Genomic DNA, 21408 nt, shown 5'->3' on the forward strand with positions numbered 1-21408 from the left:
TCTCAGCAGGCTGCGCGTGAACACTGAGGTCATCGCCTGAGCCGAGGAAAAAATACTCAGCGCAGCCTCCATTTTGGGTAGTATGAAATAGACGAAAGCATAGTTTTGAGCCGCAGCTGCAAACAAACTGTTTACACTAGCGAAACGGCCTCTGCCATGGACGACTTGTTCAGTCCGCGAAGGTTTGTTGTTTCTTTCTGTTCCGGATTACTCGATTTGCACACGCCAGCGTTTTGCAGGCACCGCGGATACTTTTGCATTCTAGTGCGAACCGAGATGATTTTGAACTTGACAGCTCGTCTCGCTCGGCCACACACAAACACATAAAGGCCAGCTAGGAGCCTGACAAGATAAAATTGGGCAGATGTTGTGTAGAAACTGTTGCTAACTGTTATGTAGTGCATGCTGAATACGATGCGGTTCTTAACAAATTAGTTTAACCCGTCTGTTAGGTACATATTTGTTTAAGGAAATCATTTTCTGTTTTAGCGTACTGTTTTCTTTTTCGAAAAATGTCAAGATAACGAAAGGTATTTATGCACGTCGAGGTTGAAAGTTAATTCTACTGGTTTTGATTTGCACTGTAATTGATTCTGCACGCAGCGATTAAATGATTTATCTGTAAATGCATAAACTGGAAGAGCAAGCACACGTTTATATAACCTTTGGAGGGAACGGAGCAGTCGGACGTTGATTGGCTTGTTTCGCGAAGTGGGCGGGATTTGGATCGATCATCGCGACTGCTGATAGGCAAATCAGCTTTGATGATGAACACTGAAAGGAGGCGATTTAAATGTGTGGAAAACAGTGACATGAAACAGTTCAGATGACAGGGCGTGAAGTTTTCCAACTAAGTATGTTTCCATTAAAACATTGTTTATGTGTACAAGTGGGTGTATCTTCTAAATGTCACTTCTTGTTTCTGCCTTGAAACTTTATTGCATTTACACAGTAAAGTTGTATGTCATTATTTTAATTTTTTGGTCTTTCAGGCAGCTGAACAGTACACAAGGAGAGATTCGGGTGGGACCAAGTCATCAGGTTAGTAAAATCCTTACAAAGCGTTTCCAAAAAGTCCATGTTTGCAGATATATGGGATGCATTTTATTAATAAAAGTCCTTAAACACACTTGACTTTTGCTCTGTGACTGTTATTGTCACAGCTGTTAGATAAATATCATGCTGTAATGTGTGTAGGCCAAACTTCCTGAATTACAGCCCCCACCTGCCCTGAGATCAGAGTTTGTGACAGAAAATGAAGAGCTGGTGTGGGCACCTGGGGTCAATGACTGTGACCTCCTCATGTACTTGCGGGCTGCCAGGTAATAGCTGCAGGGCCAGATGCCAGTTCATATTCATGTTTTGCCAAATGCGTAAATGTTTTACATTTATCTTCACAACCGCTTCAGGTTGTGTCAAAAAAGGGAAGTGATATGTATGATTCAACATAACCTTTTCTATTTTCGTGTTTGCTGAATAATCAGGAGCATGGCAGCTTTTGCAGGAATGTGTGATGGAGGTTCAACAGAGGATGGTTGCCTTGCGGCTTCACGGGATGATACCACCTTGAATGCTTTAAATACGGTCAGTGAACGTGAGATCCTAACCAATCTGCCAACCCACTAAATTAGATCATTTTAATGAGGAATTCGATTGATTTGATTAATTTAAGATATCATCGTAGTATTTCCCAACTTTTAATCAAGTAATTAAGCAATTATATTTTATAAATCTTTAAATTCATTACATTCCGTCATTGTAATTGGATTAAAGGCAATGTCAAATTTTTTTTTTTAAAATAAATTGTAGCTGTGCAAGTTATAAATAATTTTGCAACTTGTACATTTTAATTTGTTCTGTGAACAGCTCCATGAAAGTCAGTATGATGCTGCAAAAGCCCTGCAGTGTCTGGTGAAGAAACCAGTTCCAAAACTCATTGAGAAATGCTGGTCAGAAGATGAAGTGGTGAGAGTCTTCCCCCCCCCCTTTTTTTACTCAGATAGTGTTAAACGGATAGTTCACCCAAAAATGAAAATTCTCTTATTTACTCACCTGATTTACTCATGCTATCCCAGATATGTATGGCTTTCTTTCTACTGATGAACACAAATTAAGATTTTTAGAAAAATATCTCAGCTCTGTATGTCTATACAATACAAGTGAATGGGGATCTGACCTTTGTAGCTCCAAAAATCATATAAGTAATCCATAAAACTCCAGTGGTTAAATTCATGTCTTCTGAAGTGATCCAATCGGTTTTGGATGAGAACAGACCAAAATGTAACACATTTTTACTGTATATCTTGCCATTGCTGTATCTAGGCACAATCATGATTTTAAGCTTGATAACACTTTCTAGTGCTTGATGCATGCACAGAGCACTAGATGGTGCTAGGAAGTGTAATTAAGCTTGAAATCATAAACCCAGTAAGACTGCTGCTGTCATCACTTTTAGTGCAAAATTAGCTATATTTTGGCATGTTCTTACTTCTAAAGCGGTCCAATCGGTTATAAGACATTGATTAAACCATCAGAGTCTTATGGATAAATGTTATGCTTTCTTTATGTGCTTTTGGGAGCTATAAAATTTAGGTCACCATTGACTTGCATTATATCGACCTACAGAGCTGAGATATTCTTTAAAACATCTTTGTTTTTGTTCTGCTGAAGAAAAAATGTAATTCATATCTAGGATGGCATGAGGGTGAGTAAATAATGAGAGAATTTAAACTATTCCTCTAAGGTTATGTACGACATATTGTGAGCACATATTTAAGGTAAAAAAAAATACTCATTCTGTTAATTTACAGAAACGGTTTATTAAAGGCCTCAGACAGTACGGCAAAAACTTCTTTAAGATCCGCAAGGAGCTACTACCCAGTAAGAAGACTGTAAGAACACCTTGTATTTCACATCTAACGATAAATGTGTATTTGTTTCTGTCAAATTTAAGTCTTCAGTTTAAAAATGCATTGTGCTCAGGGTGAGCTGATCACATTCTACTACTACTGGAAGAAAACTCCTGAGGCTGTGGGGTCACGACCTCATAGGCAGCAGAGAAGGCAGCCAGTGTCTCGCAAAGTCAAAACTCGCAATGCAACAGCTGTGACCAATGCAACATCACGCACTTCCTCGTGTAAGTCTATCACATTGCACCATTTGTTTGATAATTAATTTCAGCCTGTTTTTCCAAGTGTGATAGGAAATGTAATGCTATTAGTCACAATGTTGTAAAGGCAGTACTTCCTATCAGTGCTGGTATCGACTACTACCTCACAATACGATAGACATTGCAAAACACTATGTCAAGATTCAGTATATCATGATGCATCACAAATATAATAACTTTACCAAACCTTATTTGATCTAATTGATCTTGTATTTTGGGATGACTGTATTTCCTGTCTTGTCTATCTATAGTGGAGCCTAGTTCAGCCAGTGAAGATGATCTGGACAGTGAAGATAGTGAGCTGGGGGGCAAAGGTCAAGCCTGCAGTCACTGTCTAATCACTAGTAAGTTCACTTTAACCTTCATCAGTGGTGTTTATTAGGCTGTATATTCTGTGTATTGTACTCCATTCTGTTCATGTCGTAATTGTGACGATATGTGTGTGTTGAACCATTACACGAATCAGTAAGATGCTTTTATTTGGCCTGAACTTTGTTGAAATTTATGTCATTGTAATTTACCTGAATAAAAAAAGCAAGAACTTTCCAGTTCCTGGTCACTACATGGGATTCAGTATTCTTGTGTTTAAGCTTTTTAATTATAAACTGAATTAATTAATTTGGCAACACTTGTTGCTGTAAATAGTTACACTTATTGCAGTAGGAATCATGAACTAAAAATGAACAATCACATACTTTCATATTATTAGATGTTTTCGATTTCACCTTAGTCCCGCACAAATGTTTTTTCTCAGACTCCAAGGATTGGCATCGTGGAGGGCGAGACAATCTCTTGCTGTGCTCTAGTTGCTATTCTCACTTCAACAAGCACAGACGCCTGCCGCCTGTTCCCAAACCAGCTGATCCGCCCTACCTCTTCAAACCTGTCAAAGATGAGGAAGAGGGGCTCGCAGTCAGACATGGGATGAAGACTCGTCGAAGCCGTGTGCCGCCACATGTTTGTCTTTCTTTTCTATAATTGGTTGTGCTCAGGGCTTTGTGTAAAGAGTATTATCTAATAGAGCTGTTCAGTCATGACATGAATTTGTAGGCCAACCAGGGAGGCTATTTCGACATGGGTTCCCACTGGAATTTCTAATTGGTTTTTAAAATAGCAGTTTTTGATTTGAGTAAAATAAGGTCTGTGGTTACATCATAAATTACACAATTTCATACCTTAAACACAAATTTTGAGTTGCTACATATGGACTAAAACATTTGTTCCATTAATTACCCATTATTAATCAAGCATGTATTTGAGTTATACTGTATGCTTGGTAAAAATGTAATTCATCTGATAACCATTGTACAGTCCTTATTTTACCTTATTGAAAACTACTATTATGAACCTTATCTATTATGAAATTTATGAAAATTTCTAACTAATTTCAAATAAAAATATTGTTTAATTTAATCTTCTTATGTTTCCCTATGTAGATGTCATCTCTTCGAAGTGGGCGAAACAGGCCAACTGGAAGCCCTGACTCAGGCATGTCTCCCACCCCTGAAGATGCGCGATCTAATGGACAGTCCCCCAGAGGCAGTTCTACTGCTGTGGCAACCAGGGCTTCCATCTCTGATAGCAAGAATGGAGTTGCTGGGAAGACCAACAAGGTGCTGATAAAAAGGGACCTTTTTTACTGTTATTATTATTAAAATTAACTGCTACTAAATATATTCCCTTTCTCTTCCTTCATAACACACTCATTTTGATGCTGTGATGCTTAGACTTGAATTAATGTTCAGTTATTAGCTTTAATTTACTTTGGGCAAATGTAGGTGTTGTTGCAGATGTTATATGTTCATTTGGGGATAAGGGCTGACAGTTTAATCCATAACATGTTCCTCTCCAGATTTATTTAAAGATTTTTTTTTTCTAAAGAAAGAATAATACTGCCTGTTTCCTTTCTGGGTAACTCGTGTCACTATTACAAATGACCCGGCAACCATGTTTTGAAATTTTTTGGATTATTAAAAAAAAAAAATCCCACTTAAAAGTGCTACATGACTTCCATGGGCTCTCATTGGAACACACGTGTCAGAGTAATGGCGGAAGTGCAGCCGTTGCTAAAACAGGATTGGTCAGAAGCACTTTTAAGCCGGGGCTTAGCGAAGGGTCAATTGCCTCAGCACACCTCTATGTATTTAAAGTGTGTAATAAAGGTTACATATCACAATGCCCAGAAATTATTTGTAATGTCCTGTCAGTTGTCTATGTTTTTGATAACAGATACATAAAGTTATGTTATTATGTGGGTCTATGTCTTTGACTTCATTTGTCTATATGTTTCTTTTGAGTTGTTTATTGATTAAGAAAAAAAAAGGACCTTCTCAGTCAAGAGTGTGTTAAAAAAGTGTCTGTAACATTGCAGTGCCAGCTGTATATGTATACTATTTGTATTGTTTTATGTTCTCATTTTCAAATTACTTTCTCATTAAACTTTAGAAGATTAAAGTCGAGGTATCCGTTGTAAAGGGTGTGAAGAGAGAGAGAGAGGCCGCTGCTCCAGATGCTGATGAGCCAGAAAGGAAAAACATGAAACGACCCAAGAGTCAGGTAAGGGGAACTCTCTCAACAGTTTTATCCAGCTTGTGGTGCATGCTAAGCCAACACAACTCCGTAGAAAGCTTGACTGGCTACTCTGTTTCACCCAGCAGGGTCCCGACTCCCCATCAGAAGGCGAGGGTGAAGGTGAGAGCTCGGATAGCCGCAGTGCCAATGACGACGGCAGCAGCGACACTAAAGACATCGATCAAGACAACCGCAGCTCTTCCCCCAGCCTGGCCAGTCCCCTGCAGGCCAATGAGAGTGATTCAGACTCCCCAGCACCGCCCCCTCCACCTGGTACCACACCCCAACCCCTGCCCCAGCAGACTACTCCTACCCCAACAACAGATACCCCTTCTCAAACACCACCACCTCCACCACCTCAGCCCTCTGTGCCTGCATCCTCATCTGCACCCTCTCCTGGAGCTTCTACTACCCCCTCAAAGCCAGCATCTTCTGTGGATCTTTCTCAGGAGGTTCCATCTCCAAGCGCTTTCAGAAGTGGTCCCAAAGGCCTTGAAGCTCCCACCTCTTATTCTAGCTCTTCATCTCAGCAGGTGCAGGGTCAGGGGCAGTCTCTCTCTGCACTGTCCCATCATAAGCACCTTCCAGGCCAAATGCAGAATCCTTCAACTGGGGCCAATCAGCCACCAGGGTTTACTCCCAGGGCGCTACACATTCAAAGAGAGAGTTCAGTCCCTCCTCTTCCCCCTGCAGCAGCATCCCAAATCAAGCCACCTCCAACTACTCCAATTCCACCCTCTCTCAAGCAGCCCTCTCACCTTCCTGCTCCTCCACCTCATTTTCTCCAGATCCACCCCAATCTGCCGCCACCTCCTGCTTTGAAACCTCTCACTTCTTTGCCCTCACAGCACTTGCCTTGCTCCCAGCCTCCTCCATTGCATGTGATTCCACAAAATCACTCCTCTCAGCCATCCCCTCTGACACAGTCACAGAGCCAGCAGGTTAAAGTTCACCCAAGTGGTGCCCCTCCGGTTGCAGCTAGTTCTCACCCACCTCTACCACAAAATCGGCCCAACCCTGAGTCCACTGTTCCATTCTCTGTTTACTCCTCTTCAGTTCCTGTCCCTGCTCATCAACCCTCCATGTCCTCTTCAGAAAGCACTCCTGTTGGACAGGCTCATATCAAAGAAGAGCCAATTGATGAAGAGGAGTGTGATAGCCCGCCGCCTCCTCGCAGGAGTCCTTCTCCAGAACCGACAGTCGTTGAAATACCAATCCATGCAAGCCAGTCAGCAAGGTATTTGAGAATTTAGATCACATTTTTCAAAAATATACCACACTACAAGTATAGTAGCATATACATTTATGGCTAGTTGATGCATAATATGTCCATGGATTCTTTTGTTTATCAACAAAGATTTTAGGTGAAAAGTTATTTGAATGTATAATGGAAACTGTGTAACTGGTCCCCATTTCTTCCCATGTCCTGTGGTGTGATGTGTGTGTATATATACATTTTTAAAGGTAAAAGCATTCCATGTAGTCTCTCAATTAATATATATATATATATATAATATAGCAATATGCTTTTTTAAATAATAAGTTTTTTAAAAGCCACATATATTATATTTGATACATCATCATACTCTGTACACGATGTCTACTGCCTATTTCCCATGCTCTTCTGGAAGTAGAAATCCTTTTAAAGTAAAAGCAATGTGTAAAAGTAACTGTGGCATGAATCAAGTTAAACTGACATTACTGAAGTCCTATACAAAAATGAATTGCTGGGTCTCACAAGAAAGGCTGATTAAATATGATGAAATAAAATCACAGTTTTTGTTTTTAATTATTTCTTTTTTTCTATAGGTTAAAAACCAGCTCAAATTAAAAAAGTTTTTTTCCCCCTGAATATTATTTCAGATTTATATGGTTAAAAGAGCCCTACATTTCCTTTTTAAAACAAACCAGGTTTCAAAATGACACTTAAGATTAATTTATTTTTCAATTTAGCACATTGTATATTTGTTTGCCACCTGCAGATTCATCAAACACCTCAACCGAGGCTACAACTCCTGCGCTCGCACAGACCTGTACTTCACTCCTTTGGCCTCCTCAAAACTGGCCAAAAAACGAGAGGAAGCTACTGAAAGATCCAGGAGAGAGACAGAGCTGAGTGCTCGACAAGGGCGGGAAAGGGAAAGGGAAAGAGAAAGGGAGCGAGAGCGTGAGAGGGAGAGAGATAGACAGCGAGAGAGGGACTCTGATAAAGCTTCTGTAAGTGTGCATCATATTTACTTTGAATTATACATGCTGTATTTTACCTCAGTCAAATACATTTTTTTATTTTTATAATTTGCTTAAAGAAAATTGACATTATTTTCAAGACTACCAAGCACACCCCAGTTCTCAGTACTGTAATGCAATGTATCTAATTTAAGCATTTATGGTATAGTATTTGTTGTACCTTAATTTAATCTGATTTAAAAATGTGCTCGTGTTTTATAACAATAACAACAGAAAATCCATATTGTGAGAAATGTCACATTTGATATCTTTTGAAAAAACAGCTCTTGTAAAAAGATTGTAATATACAATTTCCATTGTTGTCGTTTTTTTATTTACAGCGTGCTTCAATCTCATCACATGATGGTCGCATTAGCGATCACCTGCTTGCTGCCCATGTGCAACCAGGTCGCCTATCATTTGAACCCCCTCCCCCCACAACCGTGGCAGCTGTTCCACCATATCTTGGCCCTGACACCCCAGCCCTCCGCACGCTCAGCGAGTACGCCCGCCCCCATGTCATGTCGCCCTCCAATCGCAACCATCCTTTCTTTATGCATCTTGGGCCAGGTGAGCACCTGCTAGCCTATCACATGCCAGGTCTTTACGCAGCAGACCCCGCCCTCCGGGAGCGAGAGCTTCGTGAGCTGAGAGAGAGAGAGATCAGAGAAAGAATGAAGCCTGGATTTGAGGTCAAGCCTCCAGAGCTGGAGAACCCACTCCATCCATCAGCTAATCCTATGGAGCATTTTGCTCGCCACGGAGCCCTGCCTCATGTGCATGGGCCACACCCCTTCGCCCAGTTCCACCCAGCCATGGAGCGTAATGTAGCAGCACCCCCCCGGCCGGAGATAACCTATGCTGAACGGCTGACAGCTGAGCGACTCCATGCTGAAAGAATGGCCTCTGTTGCCGCCGGTGACCCTGTTGCACGGTTACAGATGCTCAATGTTACGCCACACCATCACCAGCACTCACACATACACTCCCACCTTCATCTGCACCAACAGGATCTGCTCAACCAAGGTGAGAACTGAATACTCTTTAGAGAATTCTTTAGGAAATTTGAGAAAGTTTAATTTAAAAAAAAAGGTGAAGTATGTAGCTTCTGTTTCATTAGCATCCCAAAAGAACATTTTAAACTTGTAGAATGTTTCGAAGTGTTACAATTTTAGGTGAAATCAACCTGCAAATGGCTTACTGATAGTTGACTGTAGATTAAGCTGGGATACAAGAAAGAATTCTAACATTCTTTTCCTTTAAAGAAAGTATAATCCAGCTCTAATGTTGACATCTTTCTCTTTTAGGCTCAGGTCCTCATCCTCTGGACCCATTAGCTGCTGGCCCCCCTCTGGCTCGATTCCCTTACCCACCTGGTGCCATTGCCAACCCTCTACTGAGTGAGTTACCCCATGAGCACGAAATGCTGCGCCACCCTCTGTTTGGTGAGTCACCAAATAGTCTCCCCTGTTTCAATCTCTGTTACAAAAAAGAGAACTCTGAGCTTATCTGAAATGACAGGTGAACATTTCTAACTTGAATAGCTGCTGAAGATAACTTTGAATAAGTCTATAAAAGTAAAGTTAACAACTTTAGTGTATTATGTAATTGGATTGCACCAAGCGAGTGCTATAATGCGACAAAACTACAGTGCTCCCATTAATATCAATGAAGCTGTCTAAACATAAAGGGGTCATGACATGAGGAATCAAATTTTCTTGATCTTTTACTTAAGAGATCTTTGTATTATAAAAACACTTAAGTTTCAGAACTCAAAACATCCTCCTCACTGCAAAAACAGCATTTGTTGAAACCAAGCTGCAAAAACGACTCATTCTCTACTTCCTCCACATTGTGATGGCACACTGTGGTAGACATTTTGCATCTGACCGCCTCCACGACAACACATCATCGCCTACTTTATCACTTCTGTAGCCAGCCCAGTAGCGGTGAGCAGTGAGATGGCAAGGAGAGAGCAGGTCAGTCAAGAGCAGAGAGCCAATCATAACAGTGTTTGTTTACTGTCAAGTCTTAAAGGAGGAGTAGCAGCAAAACCAAGCATTTATAACAGCTGGTCAGAACGAGGGTGGAAAAAGATCATGTTTGACCAATTTATGACTTTTTTTTTTTTTTCTGTGCATAAAAACTTTATTAATATTATAAGTGAACCTCAAGGAACATATTGAAATTATAAAAAAAGGTGTGTCATGACCTCTCTAAAGCATAGCAATGTTTTTGTGGGCAAAAATTACCACATGATTTTTGTGGTAGTGATCTAGTTTTGTCCTGTCGCACTGCTTGCTTGTAGTGTAGACACAGTGTTTCATTATAATGCATAACAGATGAGTTGTTCATGTATTACGTTTCATAATATTTGTTGCTATTTAATTTACATTAACTAATGACCTGTTAAGCATTAAATAATATGGGGATGGGCATGAGTACTCGGAAGTGACTGGAATGATCGATAACTTCAACACAATACATGTGGGACAGTTTTTGTTTATTCTCTCATAATGGAACCTTAACAAACATCCAATAATAGCCAATCTTAATTTTTAAGTGTGTTGATTTCTCAGTGTACTCGAGCTGCCAAAATGACCAAAATGCACATCCCTAATTTAACTTAATGTTTGTTAACCTATTATTGGTTTATTGTTGTTTCACAATAACCATCCAGTGTCTATATATACAGTATATTATAGTCGCTTAGCAGGAAGTACTGTAGTTAAAAGTTACTGAATGGAGTTTTCTTTACAGGGGCACCATTCCCCAGGGACTTACCGGGACCCCTGGCTCCCATGTCAGCTGCACATCAGTTGCAAGCGATGCAGGTGCAGTCAGCAGAGCTGCAGAGGCTGGCACTGGAACAGCAGTGGCTACATGGACATGCACACTTGCATAGTGCTCCTCTACCAAGCCAAGAAGACTATTACAGGTGAACCACAGGGGCCTTGACATTTTGTTCTAAGTGTATGTGTAAATAAGCTCATAGTTTGACATGGAAAACATTTGTGACATTAAACTTACACATAAAAGGCATCTGCCAACTTTTTACTTCTGTTATGTGACATTGGCTATTTTCTGTGAGAAGAAAAGGGCTTGATTTTGTCTATTTGGAATTTATTGGATTGCGAAAAGGGGTCTCTATATGACAGGTGGTTGGAGGGTAAGGGTTGAAAAATAAGGGTGCTTGGCAAAATCAGCCGAAAAGGAAATTTATTTCAGAGGCAGAGCAAGTTATTACATTTTGATGAAAGTTTACAAAGACAAACATATTTTTTCCTTTTCGAATAACATGCATTGATGAATTGTTTACAATAACAACAGAAACGTCTATTAAGAAAGTAATTGGGTCAATTCTACTTCCATGTTGAATTTAAGACCCATAATTTCAAAACAATATTCTCTGCTTTTAGTGCAGTCTTTAGAGCCTAAAAATATAGAAAATACTTGAGCTGTCTTTTAAAGACAGCCAATAACAAGAAAGTGGCTTTCATTTACAGTGTTTTTAACAAAATTTGCTATCTCATGCAGATTACAGCTGTTTTTAACATCATTATGGTGCATGAATTACTTCTTTTTGATCACTTTTTTTGGGAATCACAATTTATCTCAGCCAAATGACAAAGTGCACAGTAAGATTTCATATAGGCCTGTTTGACCCGCCTGCTTCTCAATGGCTTTACCTATTTGTTCTTCTGTTTTCTTTTCAATAGTCGTCTGAAGAAAGAGGGAGACAAGCAGTCCTAAAATGAATGACACCTACACTATTGACTACAGAGTGGATTCTGTTTTCAGGGTATCAGACCTTTTATTTCAGAAGTCCCTGCATGGGTTCATCCCTTTTTCTGCACTTATTGACTCCTTTGTGCTATATGAAATAACTAGCCTTTTCAAGCACATTGAATTTGATTTCCTTGCATGAACACTACTTAGAAATGGTTTCTATCAGAAATGAAAATCCCATGTAATGTTGCTACTACACTAAAAGCAAAGTACTGTAGATTTCCTAAGTATTTGAAAAGTGTTGTCCAATCCAGAGTTTATCACAATATAGATTCAAAGTTTTTTGAAGCATTCGTTTTGAGATTGTAAATATTATATGTTTAAAATAATATATTAACTGTTAACTTTAAAAGTTGCAATGATAGATTTGGATACTTCAGATGACCTGTGTGCAAAAAGTGCATGCTTTACATACTGTATCCTACTTTTTCTCTGACAGCCTCTTTTCATCTATACCTCAGAGCACTTATATATATATAACCCAAGAAAAGTAAATGCCACAATACTTTTGCCACCTACCCAATTTAGCTTGTTCATCATTTGTTTTAGACCAAATGCAGCCCAAGTATTAGTATGTTGTTAACTGTAGTGCTGATCTTGCCCTTAATGAATGCAGTCCATTCCAGAGCTCGTCCATATCAGCATACAATGTTGCTTCACTGCCATGGTCATATTAAGGGAGTCCATATTTAAAAACATATTTTCACCTTTAGAGTTGAAAGTAGCAATAAATACCTAATGGCATATATAATGATATCCTCACTACCAGCTACATTTGAAATGCTAACTCACCTCCAAGCATGTGCACTTGGTAGCAAATTTAACAACCTGGCAACTGTTTAGGAAGTGGTGACAATGTTACATTTTCATAATTAGGCAGGATGGGAAAGAGCACAGCATTATCACAATAAACTGAAATGTATTATAAACAAAACACTGAGACTAATTTTGTGACAGTTTATTGCATTACAAGTGGAATTGTTGTGCACTACTATTAATTGTTAATATAACAATATAAAACATGAAATGGTGTGTAATTGTTTTGTAAATGGGACCTGTGTTCAACAGCATTTTTTTAAGTATATTAATATTTTAAATGGGAAATGTACTCTCATTTTTAGTATCCATGTTTATATACTTGTCTATATATGCATAGTGTTCTCTAGTTGCAAGTAGGTGAACATTTTCAGAATTACATTGTCATTTTGATTGATGATGATTATAAACCGCTTGCACCATAATTACCCTTCATACACCCCAGTACATTACTTAACTTGTCATACCAATGGCAATAGCCATCAACTCGAGATCTTTTCATTTATTTTTTAACTTTTACTAAATTCATTGATGTTTTTACATTTTATGTTTTCTGTGGCTGTTTCATATTCAACTGCTCTTATCACACTGACATCGGTCTACCTTTACAACCAGTGTGTTAGAAATATTTTACATACTGGAGTCATGGTGACACTTTCTGATGGCTCCATAACTTCAACTTTATTTTTATGTGCAAACTATATTCTTTCCTTAACTGAAAGTTATATGAACTTTTTTTTTAAGCTTTGGTAGCATGATGTATTTGCTTTAAATAGATACATCTAGAGTTATTATTATTGAAAAAGGAATTTTATTCACTGGTGACCAAAAGATTGGAATAATGCAGATTTTGCTGGAAAGAAATTGGTACTTTTAATTCACCAAAATGGCATTCAACTTATCAAAAATATAGTCAGGACATTACTGATGTAAAAAAAACAGCACCATCACTGTTTGAAAAAAGTCATTTTTGATCAAATCTAGACAGGCCCCATTTCCAACAGCCATCGCTCCAACATTTATCCTTGAGAAATCATGCTAAATTGCTAATTTGGTACTATAAAATCACTTGCCATTGTATCAAACACAGTTGAAAGCTGTTTGGTTCATTAAATGTAGCTGAACATTGTGTTTGTTTTTGATTTGCCACAGTATGCAATAGACTGGCATGTCTTAATGTCAATATTAGGTCAAAAATGGCAAAAAATGAAACCGCTTTCGTTAGAAACTCATCAGTCAATCATAGTTTTGAGGTTTGAAGTCTATACAATGCTTGAAAATGCCCAAAAATTTAAGATTTCATACAAAGGTTTACACTATAGTCTTTAGAGACAAAGGACAACTGGCTCTAACAAGGACAGAAAGAGATGAGGAAAGTATGACTAAACAAGGAGATAAGTACATCAGAGTCTCTAGATTGAGAAGTAGACGCCTCACATGTCCTCAGCAGACAGCTTCATTTAATTCTACCCGCTCATCACCAGTTTCGTGTAAAACCGTAAAGAGGAGACTCAAGTGTGCAGGCCTTATGGGAAGAATTGCAAAAAAAAAAGCCACTATTGAAACTGAAAAAGAAAAGGTTAGAGTGGGCAAAGAAACAGACATTGAACAGCAGATAATTGGAAATGAGTGTTATGGGTCGTAGCTGAGCTTTTGTGGGATCAGCTAGATTGTAAGGTGCGTGAGTAGTGCCCGACAAGACAGTCACATCTATGGCAAGTGCGACAGGAAGTGTGAGGTGAAATGTCACCTGAGTATCTGGACAAACTGACAGCTAGAATGTCAAGGATCTGCAAAGCTGTCATTGCTGCACGTGGAGGATTTTTTTGTTGAGCACTCTTTGAAGTAGTTTAAGAAGTTCTGAACAATTTTTTCAAATTGTAATAGAAATTTTCCACTTTTAATATTTTTGATCAGTTGAATGCCACTTTGGCGAATGAAAGAACCAAATTCTTCCCATAAGTGCAAAATCTGTACATTATTCCAAACTTTTGGCTACAAATGTATATACACAACAAATTAATTTGTATTTGAATTACATAAATATGTATAGCACAGCTTGGGTCCTGAATATAACTGATGCAAAACCAGTTGCCACTTCTGGTCCATGTCAACCTAATATCTAAAGCAATACATGTCTTCTAACTGAACAAGTGCTAGTACAGAAAAAAATATTTGTTTCCCCTGTTACTTTGTATGCTTATCTTTTAAAAACAAATTGTCCTTTTGATAAGTTATTTATTGATTGAACACATATTTTGTAACATGAAAATATTAGACTGTTAGGAAATGCGTCCTAATATGTGTATTTACTAAAGAGTGTTTGGTGTGAATTTGTGCAAAATTAACCCGTTCCCGTACACTGGCCCCTTTGTGAGAAATACTCCAAAATAATACTAGATTTTTATGGTTCATCCTCTGTTACTTCTTTTACGTATCGCCGCAAGTACTGGATAGCAGATATTGCGCTCACATTTGCCAGAAGAGCTGAGAATTAATAGAAGGAAAAAGGATTATGTTCATTTTGTGTGCTCATATTATCTGAATAAATTGCCTAATTTAATATGCAACAGACTGATCAGTGTCTTATTATAGAAATCTAGCATGTTCAGGTTTGTCTTACCTGCTTTCCACATGTCTGCAGATTTTAGGTTGGTTGATTTTAGTACCCATGATGCAAAAGCAATGCAAACCAGGCACATGTCTGCTTGCTTCAAGGAAAAAAAGAAGCAATCTCTGTCTGCAAACACAATTTTCAATGTTAGTTTAAAACATTTCAATCTGATCCATTTCCTCAAATTTTACTGACAGCATAAGGGTGCATGTCACTAAGAAATGTTCAGGTCATGTTTTACACCAAAAGGAAATAAATATACAGAACTGTTCAAAAGTCTTAGACAAATTAGATGTTTCACGAAAAACATTTGATGTTTATTTGATATCTTCTGCTTTAGTGTGTCAATAGGAAATGTCAATTTTAGATTTCTTTTTGCAAATAAAAAACAATAGAACTAAAAAAATTTATAAAAAGTCCAGCAAGAGATGGTACACATCATTGAGTTATTATGGACTAACGTGAAGAGATAGAATATTATTTTAGTTTAGAATATGTTTTTTTTTTTGTGTGTTTACTGCTCTTTGTATAAAGTTAATTTGTGAATAAAAATGATTCATCATTTTATTTTTGAAAACATCCTCACTTTACATTTTTCACATCAGCCTAAAACTTTTTCACTGTACTGTATATATATTTGGCACAAATATATACTATTTTTATTACAATTAAGCTCAGTTCCACCTTAAATTGTCATTAGTCACATAAAAAAACGCTCCTATTCATTTTTACTTATAATCAGCATAAATGTAATTAAGTATAAGAAATACTTCCTTGATGTTTAAATACTGTACAATTGTACTTAAATGCACTTTGAAATGTAAATAATTTTTTTTTATCTTCGCATTACAGTACGTTACTGTCATTAACTGTCATGAAAATAAAGCAAAAACATCGAATTGTCTGATGTAATCTGATTTAAAAAGTAATTAGTTACTGTAATCTAATTACTTTTAAGACAAAAATTACATTTGAATCCTTGTAATCAGATTTCAAATACTGACTTTCAATTAAGTTAATTACTTTTAAGTACATTGCAAGGGATATTTTGTAGAATTATTTTCATATGTACATCTGTTTGCATTTCTGTGACAGCTGGAGAGCGAGCGTCCCCTAATATGTCATTTTAAGGGTGAAACGTATGGTGCTGAGAGTATGATTTGTGCGACAGTGAACAAAGAGGAAATATAGACTTTATTTAAATTCATAGAACGAAACAATAATTAGTAATGTGATTACTTTTTCCATGAAATAATTCGTAAAGAAATCTGATTAGAATTTTGGAGAAGTAGTTAGTAATTTGTAGTTGATTCCTTTTTTGTGTAATTTACCCAATACTGATGGTCATAGACTCTAAATTCTTGTTTTTCTAATTGCAGTTTTCATGAAGACAAAGAAACTATTAGTTATCTAATTAAAATAACTATTTTAACACACTTACTTAAATACATGTAAAACAGACTTTACCTGGACCTGAGAGAGTTGTCCCTACATGTATCTGCTGATGTGTCAATTGTCCCAAAGTCTGGTTCTCTAGGAGAAGCATTGGAAGTTTTGAATAAGCTATAGAAGAATTTGAGGTTATTCCGGTTCCAAAATTTGCTGTAATGGCTTTGTCAGCTATTGTAGTCTTAGGAAAAACACAAGAGGTGGCCATTCTACACCAGGTCTTTTCCATGAAAGACAATTTGATTCGTCTCAAGGAAAGGTTTCTCCATGTTGTTTGGTTATTATGGCTTGTAATAAAGCACAGGTTTGGTGTTCCAGAGGGGCTTGAACACCTTGTTTGCTGATCTCGGATTGGGACACTCTTGTTTTCACTGTTTGAATGTTTCACCTCTTCCACCTTTGGAAACACTAGGTCTCTGATGACAGAGCGAGAGGAGGAATATATAGGAACCATCTTTTTCTCACTTTTCGTTGTACTTTGCTCTGAAGTAAAGAGAACATCAACCTCAAAGTCTGAGAACAAATACTCAAATGTCTCAGGCACAGACAGGTTCTGTGCAAACGGAAGTGAAACGACAGAGGTGCTTCTGCCTGGACTTCTCTCCTGGCGTTGCTCTAATTCAGTGTCATTCCTCAAAATTTCAAACAAGGACAGCAAACACTGGTCTTCTAGAATATCAGAAATAGATAAAACTGGAGAAGGTGTTGATCTCCTCATGGTACAGTGATCCAATAGAAAGGTACTCACGGTGGTGTCTTGATCATTGGTTGTAAGAAGCATCTCTTGCATATGTGTTTCCGAATACATATAGGGTTGAAGTTCACTCTCAGGAGGACATGGACTCTCCTCGGATTCACTTTGATAGCGTGACTTAGTTTGTTCTGGACCTTCTTGTAGGAGGTCTTTTCCAGAGGTAGACCCAAGGAAACTTTGAGTTTGCTCTTGACTGACATGGGGCTCAGGACTAGGGTTTGCACTTGCATGAAAAAGGTTTAGAAACTCTTCATCGAAATCCGAAAAAGTTGAGAATTCACAACTCGATCGGTCTGGTCTAGAGTCATCGACATGTGTGAAATAGTCTGAATCTGCATTGTCATCTACCAGGCCACTATCATCTATGCTCTCATCTTTAGAATCAACCTCACCTCTGTCTTGAAGATTGGCATCAACAGTTTCCACAGGCCTGCATTCCTCTGGAATATTGCTTTCTCTCAATGGAGAGCTGTTATTTGCTGTTCTAAGCTGCAAAATGTCATTTATTGTCAATTTTTCCATTTCATCCCAAAAGGAGGAAATGGCATATATGGGTCGAGCTGGACCTACTGCTGCTTCTAGAGTCTTTGCACTGTTACTAGAGGATTGTAGACATTGTATCTCTTGGTGAGTTGAAGAGTCTTTTACATTATCCATAGGCTGTCTAAAAAGTTCTTGCAGTTCTTTTCTTTCTTCTTCAGTATCTGAAGGAGCAGTTGGAGTGGAGGCACCCACAATAAATCTGGGACTTCCCACCCCTGTGTCATTAAAGTGGCTTAAATGATCAATTGTAGGTTGACATTCATTGTTGAAAGCTGTACTTTCATGATTCCATATTTGTTGCAAAGGGCCATCAACATTCTTAAATACTGACTGTGGGATTTGTTTAGGAGTTAAATGTGAAGATGAATTTATAGAGGCAGGATTACTTTCTAATTTTGCTTCTGGAATATCGGTTGTGCTTTCTTTTTTTAAATGTATAGCATAACTTATATTTTCCCATTCATCATCAGATGATCCAGCAGGTGAATCACATTTTATATCTTGATTATGAAGTACATTATGAATATTGGGCAAGTGAGAGGAAGAATTTTCATTGTGAGCATTGTTTTCTTCAGACTCACATTTGGGAGGTTTTTCAGATTTTACCTGAATTGTTTGTCTCTCAGTTATTTTGATATCTGCCTCTGCATTGTTATTTAAGGTAGCATGATTCTCTATTCTAACACTGCTATGCTGAGATTTTTTTTTTCTTCTTTTTTTTTGCCCAGAAGTGCTGGCCTTTTCTCTCAGGCGAACTGGGCTGTCATTCACAGTAACAAACCAACGTTCCTTCTCTTTTGTTGGCACTGGTGAACTGTCTGTCTCCTCAGTTCCTGTTTCTGTACCATCTGTGCTGTTTCCATGCCCTATATCCTGGGTACATGGTGAAGACATTTCAGAGACTAACTTGATGATGGCTTGGCTCGATCTATTCTCACCCTGACTCTTGCCATTTCCTCTTAAATTCCCTACATCTAAGTCTGTCTGGTCAGTGGGGTTGCTGTCTTCATTAGTGTTGTTGTTATCAAAGTCCAAACAGTCATAAGACGCTCCCTGGTCATTCAATCTGATATCAGAAGCCTGTCCAGCAGTCTTGGCATTGCATTCTGTAAACTCTGAATTCTCAGACTGACCTTTTTCTTGTGTTTTGCAATGTGTCTGTCCCTCTGCACTGCTATCTTTTTCAAAGAGGGGTTCAGGGCTTGCCTGAGTGGAAGGAGAGGACACATGGATGGATGTTTTGTCATCGTCATTGTCACTTAGGCCAGAGTCATCCAAGTCTGCAAGCTTGGCCTGCTGTACAGAGCATTCCTCACTCTCTGTACAGAAACTGTCCCAGTCCTGCTCCGCTATTAGCACGCTGTGGTCAAAGTCATCCATTCCAGCCGGGCTTATACGCTTTGTTCTAACATCTGAAAATAATTAATAACAAAAAATATCTATTATTTAGAATGATCTATTAGTTTGTTTTGTTCACCCTACATTGCTTCTTTTGGAATATTTAGGTGGAGAGTAAATACTGGGTGCATAATCACTTTTGAAAGTAATAGACAAAGGTTTTAAAAGTAAAAAACAAAACGCCATATAAACACATTAGCAACTGCTAGAACACCCTAGCAACACCCTTGAAACAATTCAGAACACATTTGAAAACATTGGGAAAGTTACCTGGCCAACTATAGCATCATGCTGGCACACAAATGTCATATTGCCTACAAATGTAGTTTGTTATTTAATGGTTGAGTGAAACTCAAGTGAAAGGATGTGTTAGTACAATAAGCTTCTTAGTCAAAAGATCACTTGTACAAATGTGTGTTTTCTCTAGCAAAGCTTTGTATGTTGATTTCAATATCTTTTTATTGAAAGGTATATAGCTATATAGAAACTGACTTGCAAAAGTAAAAAAGTGTGACAACTAGCGCCGTACTCCTATTCAAAAAACAAGATCTCTGTAGATTTCATTTTTTTAATTGGTTATTCAAATATCAGGTGAAAAAATCCCAACTATGTGGTCTTGGAAACCAAATAAATTTTCAACAACTAAACAAAAAGGGAAACATCCTTCTGCCTCTTAAGTAATGCAAATAAGACCTCCGTAATCTTCTTATAACTTGATGCCTCTTATAACTAGAATGCAAACAAAATGTCTCTAATGCCACTTTGGGAATCATCCTGTAAGCTGACACCAGAGCAGACTGTACCCAGAGTACATTTTCACAACAACTCACTAGAGAATGATTTGTGGACTTAAAACATGCCTGTCAGTAGCAACAGCCAGACAAACAAAGCATACCAGCATGCTTTCCTTTGAGTGTTGTTCTGCCTTTTGCAAATATTTGCATGGCCCTAATTTTATGACCTGGATTTGTCACTTGTTGCCTACAATTAAGATCATGATTTACAGCCATTAATAAGAAATAGTCTTATCTTATCTAGCTTGTGGAGTGTGTCCTTACAAACATTCTGGGTGCTGCAATAACTGCATTAAATGATGCTGTCATTTGTTATTTTTTCCTTTCATTACAATTTGAAGGAAGGTGACTCAATGTAATTTTTTGGGGAAAATCATGCCAATAAAGAATCTTTACAATGTTATTTCAATGTCCTTGCTCATTTGAGGTTGGGTTATGCAAAATTATGTTTGAGTTATATAGATATAGCCATCATGTTAATGCATACTCCGACTGAGTTTTACTACTTTGTTAGTGTGTGTAGTGTGCAATAATTCCATGATGCCAGTGCAGAGCCAGTACATTTTCAGGAAATCCCTTATCTGTGTGTTAAACATTTTTAAAAAAGTCAATTTGCGCTATATGGTATGCAACATGCTAGACTGGGCCACAAGTTTACATCAAGAGCTTTTAACATGCTCAAAATCTTACATGACCTAGGTCTATTTCTGTTGTGCAGCTGATATAATGTAGTATATTTTTAAGCATGCATTTTCAAGCTGTGCACTGTTTTCTTTAACGCTAAATGGCAGCCATTGAATAGTTGTATTTTGTTAATTTTAGAGCAAACATAATTGAACTCTTATGTCTGAAGTCTTTTTTCCTTGGGTTCATGGTTAAGGACTGTTTTGTACAGTATCACTAGTGCACACACCATAGACCAATGGAAAATATTTCCACATGCAAAAACTACTGAAACCGTTAAATAAATGTTCCACAAAGTTCTAGCTCCTTCATATTCAGTTCCTATACAAAATCTCTTATGTTTGTCCTACCTTTATCTGTTGATTACTCTTTTGAACTCTTCAGTGTTGATCAAGGACTGACATGGCACACCTTCCAAAATCCCACTGCCCTTGTGTGAAGGAGAGGGGGCCCTCTGTCCAGGTCTGTTATAAATAGAGCTATGTGTCTGATCACATGGAAGTGTATGTGTGTGCTGGCATTCTCAGAGGGGAATTCTGTTTCAGATTTATAAATAGGGTTTCTCTGGAAACATTATATGAATTTGTCTCTGGTCAGCCAT

At 38.0% G+C, this 21408-nt stretch overlaps 2 protein-coding genes across 4 annotated transcripts; one reads left to right on the forward strand and one right to left on the reverse strand.

Moving 5' to 3' along the window:
* On the forward strand, positions 1-11834 carry LOC127653677 (arginine-glutamic acid dipeptide repeats protein-like). Of its 3 annotated transcripts, none has more exons than XM_052140451.1 (17): positions 1-182; positions 993-1041; positions 1198-1322; positions 1485-1584; positions 1867-1965; positions 2811-2891; positions 2983-3136; positions 3421-3513; positions 3924-4126; positions 4606-4782; positions 5615-5725; positions 5824-6977; positions 7723-7957; positions 8308-8992; positions 9274-9411; positions 10727-10904; positions 11686-11834. In XM_052140451.1, the coding sequence occupies exons 1-17, from the start codon at positions 157-159 to the stop codon at positions 11717-11719; spliced, it is 3642 nt and encodes a 1213-aa protein (XP_051996411.1). In that variant the 5' UTR covers positions 1-156; the 3' UTR covers positions 11720-11834. The 3 variants fall into 3 exon arrangements, with proteins under 3 accessions (XP_051996411.1, XP_051996412.1, XP_051996413.1); XM_052140452.1 differs by having other exon boundaries at positions 5827-6977; XM_052140453.1 differs by lacking the exon at positions 1-182 and adding an exon at positions 208-854.
* Positions 11168-21238, reverse strand: LOC127653679 (PPARGC1 and ESRR induced regulator, muscle 1). Its single transcript, XM_052140456.1, has 4 exons — positions 21158-21238; positions 16653-19343; positions 15195-15311; positions 11168-15058 (listed from the first exon to the last, which is right to left on the reverse strand). The coding sequence occupies exons 2-4, from the start codon at positions 19309-19311 to the stop codon at positions 14976-14978; spliced, it is 2859 nt and encodes a 952-aa protein (XP_051996416.1). The 5' UTR covers positions 19312-19343; positions 21158-21238; the 3' UTR covers positions 11168-14975.
* Positions 21239-21408: the final 170 nt, after the last annotated feature.

This window comes from Xyrauchen texanus, chromosome 13 (assembly GCF_025860055.1).
Source record: "Xyrauchen texanus isolate HMW12.3.18 chromosome 13, RBS_HiC_50CHRs, whole genome shotgun sequence".
Taxonomy (NCBI): domain Eukaryota; kingdom Metazoa; phylum Chordata; class Actinopteri; order Cypriniformes; family Catostomidae; genus Xyrauchen; species Xyrauchen texanus.

Excerpts from the sequence above, each read along its gene's own strand:
- LOC127653677 (XM_052140451.1), top strand. The coding sequence starts at position 157 with ATGGACGACTTGTTCAGTCCGCGAAG. Across the intron at positions 1,323-1,484 it reads ATGTACTTGCGGGCTGCCAG|GAGCATGGCAGCTTTTGCAG; the intron begins GTAATAGCTGCA and ends CTGAATAATCAG. Across the intron at positions 9,412-10,726 it reads GCTGCGCCACCCTCTGTTTG|GGGCACCATTCCCCAGGGAC; the intron begins GTGAGTCACCAA and ends TTTTCTTTACAG.
- LOC127653679 (XM_052140456.1), bottom strand. The coding sequence starts at position 19,311 with ATGGATGACTTTGACCACAGCGTGCTAATAGCGGAGCAGGACTGGGAC. Across the intron at positions 15,312-16,652 it reads GACAACTCTCTCAGGTCCAG|ACAGAGATTGCTTCTTTTTT; the intron begins GTAAAGTCTGTT and ends TTGTGTTTGCAG. Across the intron at positions 15,059-15,194 it reads TGCAGACATGTGGAAAGCAG|CTCTTCTGGCAAATGTGAGC; the intron begins GTAAGACAAACC and ends ATTAATTCTCAG.